Below are 18539 nucleotides of genomic sequence, written 5' to 3' on the forward strand. Positions count from 1 at the left end.
GACCTGCAATGACAGGCTTGATACATGTTTGAAAACACTACTGGGGGGCACACACCAGACTGCAGTGGCAGGCTGGACACATATTTAAAACATCATGGGTGAAAGTGCTTACGCGTGTAATGGCAGACCTGACCTATGTTTAGAAACACCCTTTCAGAACTGCTTCCTAACATCTGTAGGAAGGGTGCTCATATTTCCACACTGAATTTACTGTGGGAAAGTGCCCCGGGCCCTAAGAGCACTAAAAGTGAATCACCAACACCCTGGTGTTGTCACATGGGGAGAGCTGACCTCCTCGGTAGGGAAAACCCACATGGCGGTTCTTCACTATCTGGGCTTGGAACACTCATGTGTACCTGCTCTGCCTTTCACCTACCAGTGGCTCCAGTGGTGGTGGAAGGCCTGCTTAAAGTTGACTAACAAGATAGAAATGCCTAACCTCTAACCCCTCTCTTTTAACGTGGTATGGGAAGGCCCACAATGTCAGGAGAAACACACAGAGGTCATTCACGCCTCGGGGAAAGTGGCTCTTTCCACCTTTAGAACTCTTTTTTATCCTAATTCTCTATCTGATCAGACAGACATGAATATTGTCTTAACTGTGCTTGAGAGCGTCATTATTCAAACATTTGATAATATTGCCCCCATTAAATCAAATCTTTCTAAATCAAAGCCCAGGTTGGCCCCATGTTGTATGGACTGTTTAAAAAAGGAAACATTTGTGTTCAGAAAATTGGATCGCAAATAGCGGACCTTAAAATGTCTTGAAGACAAACTAATCTATAAAAGGGGTTTAAGAATTTACCACAACAATGTAAGAACAGCAAGGAAAGTCCACATAGTGAAGAGATTTAACAAAGTGGGTAATTCTGCTAAAGAACTGTACATGATACTGAAGAAATTTACTAATCCTATAGTCTGAGCTGAACCTGTCAAAGTCTCTCAGGACCTTACTCACGAGCTTGCCAATTATTCTGATGATAAAATGGTCAGAATTTACACCTCTTTTATAAAAGAGACTATGCAGGCCACTAGGGTAGTTTTTATCCCCACAGAAACATCTCGCCCAGCTCTCTTGGAGGAGTTTCACATGGTGTCCCCAGGTAAATCAATATGCTATTAAATAGAATTAAGTCGGGATCACCAGAGGACTTAGCACCTCCCTATATGGTGGAGCCAGCTCTCCTCCTGTCCCTCACTGAGCTATTTAACCTCTCTTTTAGCTTGGAAACAGTCCAGCGCAAGTGAAAACCAGCAAGGCTCCAACCTATTTTTAAAAAACACTCAGCTGATCCTAAAGTTTTAGCAAACTTCAGACCTATATCATTATTTTGTTTATTGGGAAGGTAATGGAAACAATGGTGAATTACTGTCTAGCAGGTTTTCTGGAAATGTATTCCCTGCTTGATACCTCCCACTATGGCTTTCGAGCTGCTTTTAGCATGGAAACGGCACTAGAGAAAGTCCTAGATGAGACTTTTGTTAGATGAAGGGCTGGGAGCGATGCTGGTGCTATTAGACCAGTAAGAAATTTGGGATTTCTGGTTGATGAAAACCTCTCTATGAGGAAACATGTGAATGCAATTGTGGGAGCCTGTTTTGGAGTCATTCTTCTACTCAGGAAGGCCTTCCGTGGCTACTGTTTCATACTAGGAAAGCCCTAGCCCAGGCCCTCATAATTAGTTGCCTGGACTATGGGAATGCTTTAATGGTTGCCATGAATGAAGAGCAAAACACGCAAGATGATGGACTGAATGTTGCACAATGGTAAAACATTCTCCCCGAGTCACAGATCTGGGTTTAATCAATCTTCATTTTGCACACCAAGCCACCCCAGTTCAGACATGGCCATATGCAAATCAGTCTTGACCCTGTGTATCATGGGCACAGTCGAGACCGAACTGCCAAGCCATGTCTTCCCTGGACCGGAATCAAGCATCCTAGGTCCGGTTTCTGGCTATCAGACGTCTTCAGCCAGGATAGCTTGACTCCAGTGGCGTAGTGAGCACGGGACCCACGTCTGGGCATACCCTTCCCATATAGGGTGAACAGCAAAACACACAAGATGATGGACGGAATGTTGCACAATGGCAAAACATTCTCCCCCAGTCACAGATCTGGGTTAAATCCATCGTTATGTTGCTCACCAAGCCACCCCAGTTCAGACATGGCCATATGCAAATCAGTCTTGACCCTGTGCCTCATGGGAACTGTCCAGACCGAACTGCCAAGCCATGTCTTCCCTGGACCGGAATCAAGCATCCTAGGACGGTTTCTGGCTATCAGCCGTCTTCAGCCAGGAAAATAACGATGGATTAAACCCAGATCTGTGACTGGGGGTGAATGTTCTGCCATCATGCAACATTCCATCCATCAATTGTTGTTTTTGCATTTGCGCGGATTTGAAACAATTTAAAATATCTCTAAAGACCTGGTTGTTTTAGTTTTCAGTTTTTTCGTACTCTTCTTGTTGGGGCTTTTACAATTTTGGAGTTGGTATAGTGCTGAGAGACTCCAGTTGGGGTAATACGTGCACTTTATAAGAAACCCCAATACAAACCTAAGCACAAGCGCCAGTGTGTCCCCACAGGCCTGCAATAGCAGGCGTGTTACATGTTTGATAGGCTAATCAGGTGGGTGGCACACTCAGTGCCTTGTCCCACTATTAGGCAGTGCTGTACCCACCCCGGGTATATGCTGTACTGTTTTTACAGGGCACTCATAGGTGCTGCACCTAAACCAAATATGTAAGCGCCCCTCCTGGCATGTGTAGGAGGGGCATGTGCAATTTCCCACTACAGTACAGTGGGAAAGTGCCAAGAGTCCTAAGGCCATGCAAGGGATAATCAGCAAAAACTAGGAGGAAAAACCAAAAGTTTTAGAAAAATCCTCTAAGAAGGGCCATGTTCAACAGGTTTGGTACTACATAGACCCAACTGTGGTGGGGAAGGCGCTTCAGGGCGTCTCTTGGCTTCTGAAAAAGAGACTAAAACATTTAATAAATCTTATCCATTTGAGAATTGGGTGAAATTACACAAATGTAACACATTTTTCACAAAGACCTAAATAAGAAGGACAGTTAAATGTTGTCCAAGAAGTCCAATATTATAGTTTTTTCTGTGATTTTCTCTTTTTGGAGCACAATAATGTTAGGAAAGCGGAGACGTCCCAAGCTGCACAAGGTGGTATTGCCTAGTTGATGTGCTATAGTGATTTTCGAAGGTGGGACTAGCAAAATCTTCTCAAAGAGACTGTCTTCGGCAGGAATGAAGGCATGTCCTAAGGTTTCAGGGACTGTGACATAGTGTTGATGTGGGTTTTTTATAAAATGTATAAATGCAACACAATGTGATTAACATACACTGAAATCGAGATATTCTTTGAGAAACTGTGTTTATTATAATACAGGGCAATGTAGGCCTCAATTTCAAAACGGTTGCTGCTGCTCACATATGGTAATACATTCAGGAACCATTTATGCTTTTGATCGAAGGTGTCCTCCTTAACCCTCTGTGTCTTAACAACATTATTTCTGTATTTCAGAACCTGCTCCTGCTGTCCAAGAAAGTAGCACTCAAGGAGCCACAAGTGAGTCTTATTCTATTCTTATACATTTAAAGTGTCACTCCTTACATGTGTAAAATTGCCACTGTCTCTCATCATGAATGTGAACTTGGTCACATAGCAATTGCCTGCTTCAGTTTCTTATATATGCTTTATTTCTTATATATGTATTATTGTCAGATGCAATTAACCCCCGTCTCCCAACCCAGGGCAAGGGAACAGCACCCTGTGTGATTCCTAGTGATTACGCTCCATTTAGTCCTAGCCTTCCCTACTAAATTCAGCACAGATGGTCTTTTATTTGCCTGCTGAAAGTGGTTTAGGGGAGTAACCAATTCAAGAACATACTTACAATGTAGTCATGCTTAAAAGACCACAGACTCCGAATTTCCGTTTATGAATTTTATTATATGGCCAAAAATAATTGAATATAAACACATTTTATTATCAGAGAATATAGGTACGTGAAAATCAATACAGAGCTGAGTTTACAAATATAATTCATTTGGCATTAAAGGCATAATGTGATAAACTCCCAAATCAAGATGCAAAACAGAATTGAAGCTGAGTCCAAATCCTTTTTCATGAGGAAGGAAAACAAAAGTTATCTTTCCCTACACTGTTCTCACTGAGGGTTCTGCCCCTCATACCCCAAAGGTGTCAGCACGTGTTGACTTCCTAAGAAGTACTCACGTCAAATGGATCTAATAGCTGAAGGCTATGGAGCTCGCTCTAAGATGCTCCTTCGCCTCTGTAAAATGCAAGAAGTCTGATTTTCTGTCCCTGCGCATCATACAAAAAGACCATCTATTGCCTACAATACGTCACATGTTAGTCTGTTTAATTGCAACTTGGCCGATTCACAGAACTAACTGAAGACAAATTCCTAAACTTACTACTTTTGGTATTCACAGAAGGCATTTAGTAGTAGTAACGTTAGGATTTTGTCTTAAGTTTGACTTAAGACAAACTTAAGACAAACTTAAGACAGACTTATGAAAGACTTAAGACAGACTTAAGACAAAATCCTAACTTTACTACTACTAAATGCCTTCTGTGAATACCAAAAGTAGTAAGTTTAGGATTTTGTCTTAAGTTAGTTCTGTGAATCGGGCCCAACATTTCTGTACTTTTCCACAGGAGCTGTGTTGATCAGCTCCTTCTCCAATGGCCTTGATTCCCAGACCAGCCAGACACGAAAGGTGTCCGCCCTTTTCGCCTTCTCGTCTTCTTCAAAGACATTCCGGGTATCTCCTTAAATCTAAGAATAACGGGGTTGAATTCCTGCACCTGCAGTAGAATGAGAACATACTGTCTTCGCATACAAATGGATTCATTTAATTAATTCTTGAGCAACCAAGGAGAACAAAACTAACAACAACCTGCAATGTTGGGCCTACAGTGCAGGCAACTTAAACAACACACAGTTACATTATATGGGTATAATGTCATCCTGCCCATTATGCATACAGGAACTATAAGTGTCTCTAAAACATGTAAAATCCTGCTTGAAGGTGCACACTACAATTCATTTCATTTCATTTCAAAAAGCTTTATTCGATTTTTGTATAAAATCATAAAAGCATACAATTTTAAAATACATTCATAATTAAAAATAAGGTACATACATATGAAACACAGATATCTCCAAGATAAAAGAATAAACAAACATTTGCTCATCCTGTGAATATAACTTCCTACCAATAGCATACTTTACAATGTTCATGATATCAGTTCTTCCTTTTCATCAAAAGGGAATGTGCAAGGGGTAACAGTGATTAAGAAATGCTAAACGGTATTTCAGATCTATTTGGGGCGGAAATACTACAAACAAGCGGTAAACAAGATCCTCTACCCAGGCTGGTACAATCCCCAGTCGTTGGCCTAGCGGCGCGGGTATACAATGTGCTTGGATAGAAGTCATGTAGGTCCCAGATGGATATGGGACCATCCCCTTCTTTAGGTTACCAAGTTCGAAGAAGTGGGGCAATATTTCTGCTTCTGAATCTTATTAGTATCAGGTCACCAATAATGTTTTTCGGAAGGGGGCCCAGCCAACCTACTCTCCTCACGCTCACAATCCCACCGTCACAGTCACGGGGCAGGGGTCTATTTTTTGATAACCAAAACTGGACCTTATTTAACAGGTCATCCTGTCTCTCTATTTTACCCTTTTTTAGTTGCGGAACTCCCGAGAGGATGCATACAAATGGGGCTGCCTCTGGAGGTAGATGCATTCTGAGAACCCTGTTTCGCTCTACCCTGGGGACAGAGTTTTTCGGTGTAGTGGAATTAAGAAAGGCTTTAGAAATGTTTAGGGGAAGATTAGTGGGAACTGATACTCAAACTTGGGCAACTTTATTTTGGGTAACATTATTTTGAATGGCAGGTATGGGCTTATTTAAGGTAACAGTTGTCAAAGGATGGGGGGGTGTAGAAGCATGGGTAGAGGTTAACAGATTAGAGTTTATTTTTTCCTCAATCCCTGTCAATCTATCCCCCAGGATGTTTATTTTATCGATTAGGGGGTCTATGGTGGATTTGATCAGTTGTTCGATCATTGACAATAGGGCACTCTGGGAGGAGGGAGCAAGGTCGTCTAATTTATCTACCACCTCTCCAGTTTGGGGAAGAATGATGGGGGGGTGGACTCGAGGTTGGGGATTCAAATTGTATTAATTGTACTTTCGATTGGATCTCGTTGTATTTATCCCCGTCCTCTTTACTTTTGTTAGGTGTGGCCCGGGCGAATACTCGACATTGCATATTTGTTTTGGAAAATATAGGGAAAGGTTCTAGCATTCTCTCATTTGTAGTTAATAAATTAATATTATTTGGAGGGGCTGGTGATCCTGCAGGGGCATAGCTGGTCTTACACAAACTGTTTAAAACCTCCAACAGTGAGAGTCTACACATTGTATTGTTTGGTTGAGGAGGAGAGTGATTACAAGATAGACTGGCTACAGGCTGGTGGCAGTTATTTTTATCCGCCTCTATAGGTAAGGGTAGCATTATGTTATTTATGTACTTATCTTGCGACCTCAGACAGGTAGTCGGCCGAGGCGCAAGTTTTGTGGCAACCCCTTTCTGGTTCATGATATAGCTTGGATGTGGACAAGGTAATAGAGTTTGTTGGGGTAATACTATTGACCGGAACAGTATGTAAAATGGGCTTTACCTCCTCCGGAAAAACCAAGTGGCGGAGCCCGTCCCGTCCTCCTCGGGCCTCTGAGGGCCACAGAGGGCCCGCCCTTTGCCCGGGCTTAGCCCCGTGCTCTGGCCCGCGCGCGTCCAGCGGGACGGGATCAAGATCTGGTTAAATAGGACAAAAAGGCGGGGCCGGCCGGGGAAGAGTACCAGCTGCAGGTAATGGGAGGGAATGCTGGTACTCGCAGTCCCTGGCCGCCGCACCCGCCGATTCCCCACAAGGAAAGAAAATGATGCAGATAGTCTTGGCAGTGGGCAGATTGTCCTCCGGTCCTCCCGCAGACCCAGGAACGGCAAACCTCGAGCCGCGAGTCGCTCCCGCAAAGCGGGGGCGGCGAGAGGTTATCACTGGCAGCAAGCAGGAGGCGGGGCCGGCCGGGGAAGAGTACCAGCTGCAGGTAATGGGAGGGAATGCTGGTACTCGCAGTCCCTGGCCGCCGCACCCGCCGATTCCCCACAAGGAAAGAAAATGATGCAGATAGACTTGGCAGTGGGCAGATTGTCCTCCGGTCCTCCCGCAGACCCAGGAACGGCAAACCTCGAGCCGCGAGTCGCACCCGCGAAGCGGGGCGGCGAGAGGTTATCACTGGCAGCAAGCAGGAGGCGGGGCCGGCCGGGGAAGAGTACCAGCTGCAGGTAATGGGAGGGAATGCTGGTACTCGCAGTCCCTGGCCGCCGCACCCGCCGATTCCCCACAAGGAAAGAAAATGATGCAGATAGTCTTGGCAGTGGGCAGATTGTCCTCCGGTCCTCCCGCAGACCCAGGAACGGCAAACCTCGAGCCGCGAGTCGCTCCCGCAAAGCGGGGGCGGCGAGAGGTTATCACTGGCAGCAAGCAGGAGGCGGGGCCGGCCGGGGAAGAGTACCAGCTGCAGGTAATGGGAGGGAATGCTGGTACTCGCAGTCCCTGGCCGCCGCACCCGCCGATTCCCCACAAGGAAAGAAAATGATGCAGATAGACTTGGCAGTGGGCAGATTGTCCTCCGGTCCTCCCGCAGACCCAGGAACGGCAAACCTCGAGCCGCGAGTCGCACCCGCGAAGCGGGGCGGCGAGAGGTTATCACTGGCAGCAAGCAGGAGGCGGGGCCGGCCGGGGAAGAGTACCAGCTGCAGGTAATGGGAGGGAATGCTGGTACTCGCAGTCCCTGGCCGCCGCACCCGCCGATTCCCCACAAGGAAAGAAAATGATGCAGATAGTCTTGGCAGTGGGCAGATTGTCCTCCGGTCCTCCCGCAGACCCAGGAACGGCAAACCTCGAGCCGCGAGTCGCACCTGCGAAGCGGGGGCGGCGAGATGTTATCACTGGCAGCAAGCAGGAGGCGGGGCCGGCCGGGGAAGAGTACCAGCTGCAGGTAATGGGAGGGAATGCTGGTACTCGCAGTCCCTGGCCGTCGCACCCGCCGATTCCCCACAAGGAAAGAAAATGATGCAGATAGTCTTGGCAGTGGGCAGATTGTCCTCCGGTCCTCCCGCAGACCCAGGAACGGCAAACCTCGAGCCGCGAGTCGCACCCCTACACTACAATTCAATACTTATATAGCGTGACTAAATGCATCTTAATAAGCATAAAACACTGCAAACAATAAAAAAAATTGTGAGTGCGTTTAAACTATGAGTATAATGCACCCATACAATTTAGAGTGCTGTAAGCGCTCTATCACTAGTGAAACATGGTTCCAACGTTATAAGATAGGTCATAGATGCATGAAACATCATCCCAGTCATTTATTTATGGAAATTTATAAAGCGCGCTATCACCTGGCAGGCATCCTGGTGCTGAAAAAAGTGACTCATTGGGGGGAACGAGTAAAAACTGGGACCGGCCACTACGTCCTGGGAAACAGCCAAGTTTTTATACTTTTTCTAAAGGGAAGGAGCTCTCTGAGTTTCCTGATTTCCCAGGGGAGACTGTTCCACAATTTAGCAGCTGCCACCCCAAATGATCTGCCCCCCCGATCTGACCTCACGAAACCTAGGAACCTTCACTAATCTTGCCGACGAGGAGCATAGTGTTCTTGTCGGGATGTACCAGTCGAATTTTTTGCGCATACGCACAGGTCCTATCCCGTGAAGGGCTTTAAAAACAAGGCAGAGAGACTTAAATAGCACTCTCTGTCTCAGGGGGAGCCAATGAAGTTCAGCTAAGGCTGCAGAAGTAGAGGAGCCTCTAGGCAAGCCTAATACTAGTTTGGCAGCTGCCGACTGGATTCTTTGCAATCTGTCCAACAGGAAGTTAGGGGAATCCAACAGGAGAGCGTTGCAATAGTCAAACCTACTAGGAGTTGTGCATCTGGCTACTTGTGCACGCACCTGAGAAGGTAGTAGCGGGAACATTTTTCGGAGGGATCTGATGATCGCAAAACAAGAGGCGGTAGTTTCTGTAACCTGACTTTCCAGAGTAAGCTTATCTTCGAATATAATGCCCAGGTTGCGGACACTAGCAATTGGCTCAACTGTGGACACAGTGCCCGAAGGCCAAAAGTTGCTAGGAAAATCCAGTTTGCCGAGCAAAAGATCACCTCAGTCTTTCCTACGTTAAATTGTAACGAGTTATCCTGCAGCTAGCGGGCCGTGTCCTGCAAACAGTTGTGAAACGCTTCTACTGTAGTCGACTCCTCACCCTGAAATGAAAGAATCAACTGAGTGTCGTCCGCATAGTTTATGATGTCAATATTATAGGCCTTGATAACAGCAATCAGAGGTTTTAAGTACACATTGAAAAGAATAGGGCTGATAGCTGATTTGTGAGGCACCCCATACAACACGTTGGAGAAGGCGGATTGGAAGGGGGAGGGAAACCGCCTGCTGTCTGTCCTGTAAAAAGGAACGGAACCACCGCAAGGCGGAACCCCTCACCCCACACTCGCATAACCTTCTCAGCAGAATCTTATGGTTGACCGTATCAAAGGCGGCAGACAGGTCAAGCAGAATCAATGCAGCTGCCTGTCCCCTGTCTGCCCGCCTCTGAAGCTCGTCCATGAGAGTCAACAAGGTCGTCTCGGTCCCATGAGCCGGCTGAAAACCAAAGTGAACCTCTTCCAACAGATTGTGATGTTCAAGATAGGAAGAGAGAGTCATACTAACAGCCCGTTCTGCGATTTTAGCATGGAACGGCAACAAGGAGATAGGTCTGTCTTTTTTTAACATTCAGGCTCAAGGGAGGACTTCTTCAACAAGGGAGAAACTAAAGCTTGCTTCCATTGTGGAGGAACAACATCACTGATAAGTGACTGGTTACAAATCAGCCGTAGAGCAGGAAACAGCTCTTCCATGTGCTCTTTCCAGATCTTATGTGGTACTGGATCAAGGGGAGATCCAGAGGAAATGCCCTGTGCCAAGCAGCAGAACTCCTCTACATTGAGGGATGTAAACCCACGGAGTTGTTCAGGAGCTTGATCACAAAGGTCGGTGACAACATCCTCTGAGTCACCCACCTCGTGCATTATAATGCATTCTGCCGCCAGGCCAGGGTTCCCTGCTGCTTGCTGACCACCCACAAGGTTGTCAATAATCAGCTGGATCTTTTCCCGAAAGAACCCGGCCAGGTTCTCACAAAGTTCAGGCGAGGGTGTAATTACATTCTTGGAGCAGCCAGGATTGATAAGACTGGTCAGAAAATGCATCTGGAGCTATTGGAAGCATTACAAACTACAGAGGAAAAATGATCAGCTTTTGCCCTTTTAATCTCATTGTCATACTCCCCGATTTTCTTTTTCCATAGCAGCCTATCAGACTCCTAATAACCTCGCCTCCATCTCTTCTCAGCCTGTTTACATATTAGTTTGAGAGCGCTTAGTGTGGTATTAAACCAAGGGGCAGAGTTTCTGCTTTTAGCCCTATGGGTTTTCAAAGGGGCACAGGAGTCTAACGTAGATGTGATATTTTGGCATAGTGAGGCGTAATTATCCGAGACTGACAAATCAGAGGAAAAGCAGTCCCCAACCTCGAACGCAGGGTCCGAGCTCCTCAAGCGTGTCAGAGCCCTCCAGTCTCTGCTGGTATAATCAGTCCGGGGGCGGGAGACCAGACTTGGTGGAGGCTTTAGTTCAGCGAAGAATTTGATCATGGAGTGATCCGTCCAATCCATTGGCAAAATTTCGCCAATATGCAGGAGGAGAGGTCTGGAGAAAATAAGGTCAAGGAGATGCCCAGCCTTCTGAGTGGCTTTCTCGACCAACTGGTGGAGGCCAAGACCTTCACAAGAGTTAAGCAGGTTATGGAGCCCAGGGTCGAGAGAACCATTTGGCTACAGATTAAAATCACCCAGGATAACCAATTTGTGGTGAGTGGCTGCCATAGCAGTAAGAGCATTTAGCAGGGAATGCTGCTGCTGAGTGCTAAATGCCCCTGGAGGCCTATAACAAACGATCCCTGTGAAGATTAACTCAGAGTCGTTCTTTATAGTCAGTCCTAGAAGTTCCACCCCAGAAACCACATCCATATCAATGTTCCCTACCTTCCAGATATCTTTAAAGATGACTCCGACTCCCCCTCCCCTCTCATTAAGTCTAGGTTGGTGGTGGATTTTATAACCTGGTGGGCAAGCCCAACCAAGATCGACCTCACAATCAGGGCTAGTCCAAATTTCTGTCAGAAACAGCATGTCGGGCTCATGAGAGAGCAACAACAGCTGAATTTCTGCACTATGCTTAGGCAGAGATCTCACATTGAGGAGTGCACATGTTAGTAAACTCTTGTTTAAGAAGTCACCAAGGGGGGCTGCTGATTCAAGGAGCCTAAAGGTCCCTTTGTCAGCATGAAGCTCACTAAGGTGAAGAAGTAACTCTCTGGAATATTGAATGAGGCCCACATCCCAACTAAGGTCCCCCACGAAGCCCAAACGGGTAGCGTGGGTGGCGCTGAGCGCTTCCTTGGCTCGGATGGGGGCAGACGGGCTTGCCTTTGGCGCGCCAGCCCACCCGCTGCGCGCGTCCGCTGCGCGCTTGCACCATCAGGATCTTTTATGGCGCCCTGCGCTGGTGTTGTCAGTAGGAACTAGAGCGTCCACCTACTCTCCCCCCAAGATGGCAGGTCCGCTCGCACGGACGGACCCCGCCGGCCCTGAAGTGGATAGGGGATGACCGGGAGCTGATTCACTGCTCCAGCACCCAGGGGGCAAGAGATCATAATGCCAGAAAGGTAAGTGCAAATAGCAGAGTAGCAAAATAAAACCGGTAAATACCAGCGTTTAAAAACGAGGCAGCCTCCGTAAACCAGGGCGTGTGACCGTGCAAGGCAGATCCCTGCCGAGCACACACTACCGCCCTCGAGCCAGTTGAAGAGATACCCTGAAGGCCTGCCTGAGACGAGAATTTCGCAGTATCTCACACCTTTGTTCTTCTTTATTGGATCTTCAGTAATTGTTAAGTATATCTGCAGCGTCCATTAACCACTGTTTATTGTCTGGTCTGCAATTATAAGCCAGAAGCAAAGGAGAGGGCACTTAATGAGGACAAGTCCCTTTCATAGCTGCCAAATGTCATATCATATGGGCAACAGGACAATTAGCCTGTCCTTTTTATCTCACACGTTACAAGCAAATAAACACTGTTTCCCTCTTGACTCAGTCAGTAAGGCTACAATATGGAAAACAATAGTTAGTGGCTGCATTTTGAGCATGCTGATTGACAAAGACAATTTCAGCATTTTGATGCAGAATTCAAATTTTCATTAACAGTGGATCCAAAACGTTTCAAAAGGGAATTTATCTTAAAAATTCAAGATTGAATATATCTGTTCCCAAATGTTAACCAATATAAAAGAGCAATTGTGTATATGCACTCATTTTAAACAATTCAAAAAATCTCTAAAGACCTGGCTGTTTTAGATTTTAATGTGTTTTCACACTCTTCCAATTGGGGCTTATACAACTTTGGAGTTGCTATAGTGCCGAGAGATCCCTGTTGGGGTGATGCGGGCACTTTATAAGAAACCCCAATACAAATCTAAGTAAAAGCGCCAGTGTATCCCCACAGGCCTGCAATAGCAGGCGTGTTACATGTTAGACAGGTTAATCTGTGGGTGGCACACTCAGTGCATCGTCCCTCTATAAGCCAGTGCTGTATCAGTCCCGGGTATATGGTGTACCATTTTTACAGGGCACTCATAGGTACTGAACCTAAACCAAATATGTAAGCACCCCTCCTGGCTATGTAGGAGGGGCATGTGCACTTTCTACTGCAGTACAGTGGGAAAGTGCCCAGAGTCCTAAGGCCATGCACAGAGAATCAGCAAAAACTAGTAGGGAAAAGCCAAAGTTTTAGGTAAATCCTCTAAGAAGGGCCATGTCCAACAGGTTTGGTTCTACATAGACCAAGCTGTGGTGGGGAAGGGGCTTCAGGGTGTCTCTTGGGTTCTGAAAAAGAGATTAAAACATTTAATAAACCTTATCCATTTGAGAATTGGGTGAGAGTACACAAATGTAACACATTTTTCACAAAGACCTAAATAAGAAGGACAGTTAAATTTTGTCCAAGAAGTCCAATATTGTAGTTTGTTGTGTGATTTTCTCTTTTTGGAGCACAGTAATGTTAGTGGCTAAGGAAAGCGGAGATGTCCCAAGCTGCACAAGGTGGGATTGCCTAGTTGATGTGCTATAGTGATTTTCGAAGGTGGGACAAGCTATATCTTCTCAAAGAGACTGTCTTTGACAAGAATGAAGGGATGTCCTAAGCTTTCAGGGACTGTGACATAGTGTTGATGTGTGGTTTTTATAAAATGTATAAATGTATTACCACAATGTGATTAACATACACTGAAATTGAGATATAATTTGAGAAACTGTGTTTATTTTAATGCTGGGCGACGTAGGCCTCAATTTCAAAATAGTTTGGTGCTGCTCACATATGGTAATACATTCAGGAACATGTATGCCTTTGAGTGAAGGTGTCATCTTTTACCCTCTGTGGCTTGACCAGATTACTTCTGTATTTCAGAACCTGCTCCTGCTGTCCAAGAAAGGAGCACTCAAGGAGCCACAAGTGAGCCTTATTCTATTCTTATACATTTAAAGTGCCACTCCTCACATGTGTACATTTGCCAGTGTCTCTAATCATGAATGTGAACTTGGTCACATAGCAATTGCCTGCTTCAGTTTCTTATATATGCTTTATTTCTTATACATGCTTTATTGTCAGATGCACTTAACCCCCATCTCTCAACCTTACTTGGCAATGTAGGCCTCAATTTCAAAATGGCCGGTGCTGCTTACATATGGTAATACATTCACAAACCATTTATGCTTTTGATTGAAGGTGTCGTCCTTTACCCTCTGCGGTTTAACAACAATACTTCTGTATTTCAGAACCTGCTACTGCTGTCCAAGAAAGTTGCACTCAAGGAGCCCCAAGTGAGTGTTATATTATTTTTATAGATTTAAAGTGTCACTCCTTACATTTGCTAATTTGCCACTGTCTCTAATCATGAATGTGAACTTGGTCACATAGCATTTGCCTGCATCAGTTTCTTATATATGATTTAATTCGTATACATGCTTTATTGTTAGATGCACTTAACCCCCATCTCCCAACCCAGGGTAGGGGAACAGCACCCATGTGTCATTCCTAGTGAAACATGGTTCCAACGGTTTAAGATAGGTCACAGATGCATGCAAAATCATCCCAGTCATACCCTGTAGGCCTGCCTAAGATGAGAATTTCGCAGTATCTCACACCCTTGTTCTTCTTTTTTGGATCTTCAGTATGCGTTAAATATATCTGCAGCGTCCGTTAACCACTGTTTATTGTCTGCTCTGCAATTATGAGCCAGAAGCAAAGGAGAGGGCACTTAATGAGTACAAGTCCCTTTCATAGCTGCCTAATATCATAGCATGTGGGCAACAGGCCAATTAGCACATGTCCCTTTTATCTCACTCATCACAGGCAAATAAACAGTGTTTTCTTCTTTTCTCATCCAGTATGGCTACAATATGGAAAACAGTAGTTAGTGGCTGCATTTTAGGCATGCTGATTGGCAAAGAGAATCTCAGCATTTTGATACAGAATTCTAATTTTCATTAACAGTGGATCCCAAACTTTTCAAGAGGGAATTTATCTCAGACTTATCAAGAGTGAATTTATCTCTTCCCTAATGTTAAAAAATATAAGAGAGCTTTCGAGCTGCTCTTTGTATGGGCTGTTGCCTAAGGTCAGGAAAGTGATGCAGGAGAAAAAAAGCCAACTGAGAGTTGATAGAGAAGGCAGCATCTTGGTACGGTACCTAAGTGGACCTGACCTGATAGTCCGCCAAACTCTATATCTATCTGAGCTCGAAATCATCCAGATTAGCAATATTTTGACTCCTGCAAGGAGATTTAGCTCTCATTCTTGAAATATTGATTGTTTTGGAGGGTGCCCATGGGCCTGGTGGTAGAGCCCATTGCTGGGGGATATCTTCCAGCCAAGAACTGCTGTGGTGCCATGGTCTCAGGGAGAAGAGCAACAAGGGTTGGAGTTTGGCTGCAGTGCAGCAATGGGCTGATTGTCCCACACTCTGTATTGTAACCATCACCTGTTGGAGGATGATCAGGCAAAATGATATCCAAAGGGCAACAAGCTTTTGCAAATCCAGTAGGTCTGTATTTAAGGTGCTTACACATGCAGTTTATATTAAGTATCAATAGGGTTACCCGAAATGCTACCAGACCCGGTGAAAATTGCAGTACAATAAACAATTGGTCACAGTGGCAACACTTTTTTTAATACGAAAGAAATAGCAGCATTCACAACACAAATTCTGCATGGTCCGCAGTGAATGCAATTTATTTTCAAAGCATTAATCACTTTAGTTTAGGCAACGCAGTTGCTCTCGCATCTAGAATCATAATCATATTTTTGAAAAAAGTATTTTTGAAAAAAGGTGCTCTAGTGCTGGGAAAGGAAGGGTAAGGGTGTTGAGGATCAAAGTGAGTCTAGCGCATCTCCACAATGGTGGAACACTTATCCTAGTGGGTCGTGCCTAAACTGTCAAGACGTTCACCTACTAATCCGATTGTGGGGTAGATGGGAACATTTAATGGCCCTCAATCCACACATAAGATGATAAATCAATAAATAAATACCGCACTCATGCAATGGAATAGTGCTAAGTTTCACAAAGTTACTGGTCGTACACTTGGTGGCAACGTAAACTTTTATGGTGAGTAAAGAATGCCCTTAAAAGTGGTAAAATATAAAAGACCAAGAGGTTGAATATACTGTTCATAGTGATGGTATAGCCCCTGAAGGGCCGTGAAAAGTGCTATTCATAATGCAATGTTTGTGATCCACTTTAACTACCTTAAAATAAATGACACAAAATAAATCGTTCTACTGTGGCTTTAGTTAATTGAGCAAGAGAGCGATCGTCCCCGCTAATGATCATGAACACGATGTCATGTACCTCAAACTATAACCATCCGGCTCAAACCCTCACGAGAAAGTGGACCCCGACTGAAGCGCTTTGCATGAGAGAGGCGCGAGCGGTTACGTTCACGCTGAGTGTAGCCGCTCGCTGCCTGCAAGTACCATAACTTGCTGTGCTCCCACATGCAGTTTAATAAGTTTAAAGCCAAGGAGATTTTAAGAACCTATAGACTCTATATTGAAGTTTCACTTGTCGTCAGCACAGTCTTGTTTCTTTGCAAAATAAAGATTAGATGGCGAGGGAGCTTTATTTTCAAAGAAGGAAAGGATGTACTACTGTAAGGAAGAGATGGTTAGTGGGTGCATGAGAATGACACAGGGAAATGAGGGAGGAAGTAACAAGTAGTGTTGGCGGTGGAAAACCAAGGAGCCCAAAGGGTAAAGAGGGAAGATTGGGAGGGTGGAGCAAGAGAAGATAGCTAGCGGGTGGGACAAGGAGCACCCAGGGTAAAGAGTGAGGGGCAGGAAGGACGAATGATAGGGAGATGCTGGCAAAATGAGGAGTACCACACAAGAGGAAGAAATCAGGGGAGGGATCCAGCAGGAGAAGACTGGAGGGGAAAGTGGGGGGTAAGGAATGAGCACTGAGGATTCAGTAGAAAGGCCTGTACTGATGAAATCATTCATATATACTTCATTGCAAGCAATTCATTGGAGGCGTAAATAATACAACCCTGGCAGCCAGCAGCACCATGTGAAAGGGGAAGGCGCCACTGGACTGGGTCAAAATGCCAGTCAATCAAAAGAAATTGATTATTTAGACCATTGGCCCTTAAACACATACAACCATGTTGATCTTAAATCAGTACCATCTTAATAAATATAAAATAGATGTAAAATTACATAAAATCCTAGTTCCTTAAAAATTCAATTTTCATACAATTCATCATAAAAATTATGTTTAAAATGTCTCATTCTGGGGGGCGTGGCTTGAGTGCCGACGAGCGATGGCGGACTCTGCGTGAGCTCCGCAGTGCAGCGGACCTCTTCATCGCTTTCAGCACCTTTCCCGACACCTACGCAGCGGGAAATCCTTCTCTTCTGCTGTCGGAAGATGTGCTGCAGCAATTGACGGGGCTTCAACGGTGTTCGAGCCCTATTTCGAGGACTTTGGGCTGCCGGTGTCACCGCCTGGCTTGAGGCACGGGCGGCCGCCATTTTATGGCCGCTGAGCTCGCGTCTCTCATAATTGCTCCTTCGCTACTTCAGCAACGCCGGTATGCCTCATTTGCATATGTTTTGTTGAATTTCCGCTTCTATTTTCATGCCAACCCTGCTGGATATTAACGTTCTTTCAATGTCTCAGATACAGCACGAATGATAGCTCCTTTTTGATTAATGTGGCCGCCATTTTGAGGCATTTTGCGCTATTTCCACCGTGAGGCAGCAGACTCTTTCGGGGTCTTTTCTTTTTAAAACAGGCGCTTGCAAAGTTATATCACTTTTTGGATATTTTTCCTCTATTTTCATATTACCACTGTATTTCATCATCTGTGGTGCTTGTTTAGTCATTTTAATGGGTAATCATCTCGCTGTTTGCTCCTGACTGGAATATGACTTTCTAACCTTGATCACATTTGATTCCCTCTTCATCAATTGATATGGTGTGACTTGGTTAAGGAATTTTTACGCTCAAACTTTTTATATTACTGTTCTCCCGAACTCTATTTTAGGGCTCTACACCATTTTCAACGACGCTGCATTACAGCTTGGAACAAGCTTCACTTCCTCAATACGGCCCATGCCCAGGCCACCATTTTGATTCTTTCTGCACATTTACTCCTCATTTTTGGGTCATTGTAGTGCATTAATATCACGTTTATGGCGCATGATATAACATTACTGTTTTGAGCCTCAGTCTCCATTCTTATTTTTGCTTCTTATGGGGAAGTTGCGTAATCTCAAGCTCTCTACGGCTCGTAAAATCCCCACTCATTCAGATTCTGATTCCACAATACAGGATATGGAGGAAAACATCATATCAAGATCAGACTTGCACCCTGATACGTCTGCCAAAATGCAAGCGACGAGTAAACTTCCTGTGAGGGCTGTCTCTACTAAGCGCTTGAAAAAAGATCCCCCTTCCCCAAATTCTGCCTCAACCTCATCGTCTATAGATCTCATTCTCGAGGAAGTGCGTGCACTTAAGCCTTTCATGGAGATGACCACCAAAACTCTTCAAACTCCCCATGACAAATGGTCTTCATTAAACTCTCGTGTCTTGATTGTGGAGCAGTCGACTGAATCTCTTCAAACCTCTTGTTCACGTATCCCTTCAAAGGAAGCTGATATACTCTAACTCAAACGTCAAGCAGAAGATTTGGAAAACCGTAATCTATCAACAATCTTCACCTTTATGGTCTTCCG

The 18539-nt window shown here is 45.1% G+C and overlaps 1 protein-coding gene across 1 annotated transcript in view; it reads left to right on the plus strand.

Annotated features, from left to right (window-relative positions):
- The window catches only part of LOC144771874 (cilium assembly protein DZIP1-like), a 1571028-nt gene that overhangs the window by 621267 nt on the left and 931222 nt on the right, over positions 1 to 18539 (plus strand). Inside the window, exons 10-12 of the mRNA XM_078656123.1 lie at positions 3544 to 3588; positions 13707 to 13751; positions 14075 to 14119. Of these exons, the coding sequence (XP_078512249.1) occupies positions 3544 to 3588; positions 13707 to 13751; positions 14075 to 14119 (135 nt within the window). The remainder of the gene's footprint in view (positions 1 to 3543; positions 3589 to 13706; positions 13752 to 14074; positions 14120 to 18539) is intronic.

Source organism: Lissotriton helveticus, chromosome 8 (assembly GCF_964261635.1).
Source record: "Lissotriton helveticus chromosome 8, aLisHel1.1, whole genome shotgun sequence".
NCBI classification, from domain to species: domain Eukaryota; kingdom Metazoa; phylum Chordata; class Amphibia; order Caudata; family Salamandridae; genus Lissotriton; species Lissotriton helveticus.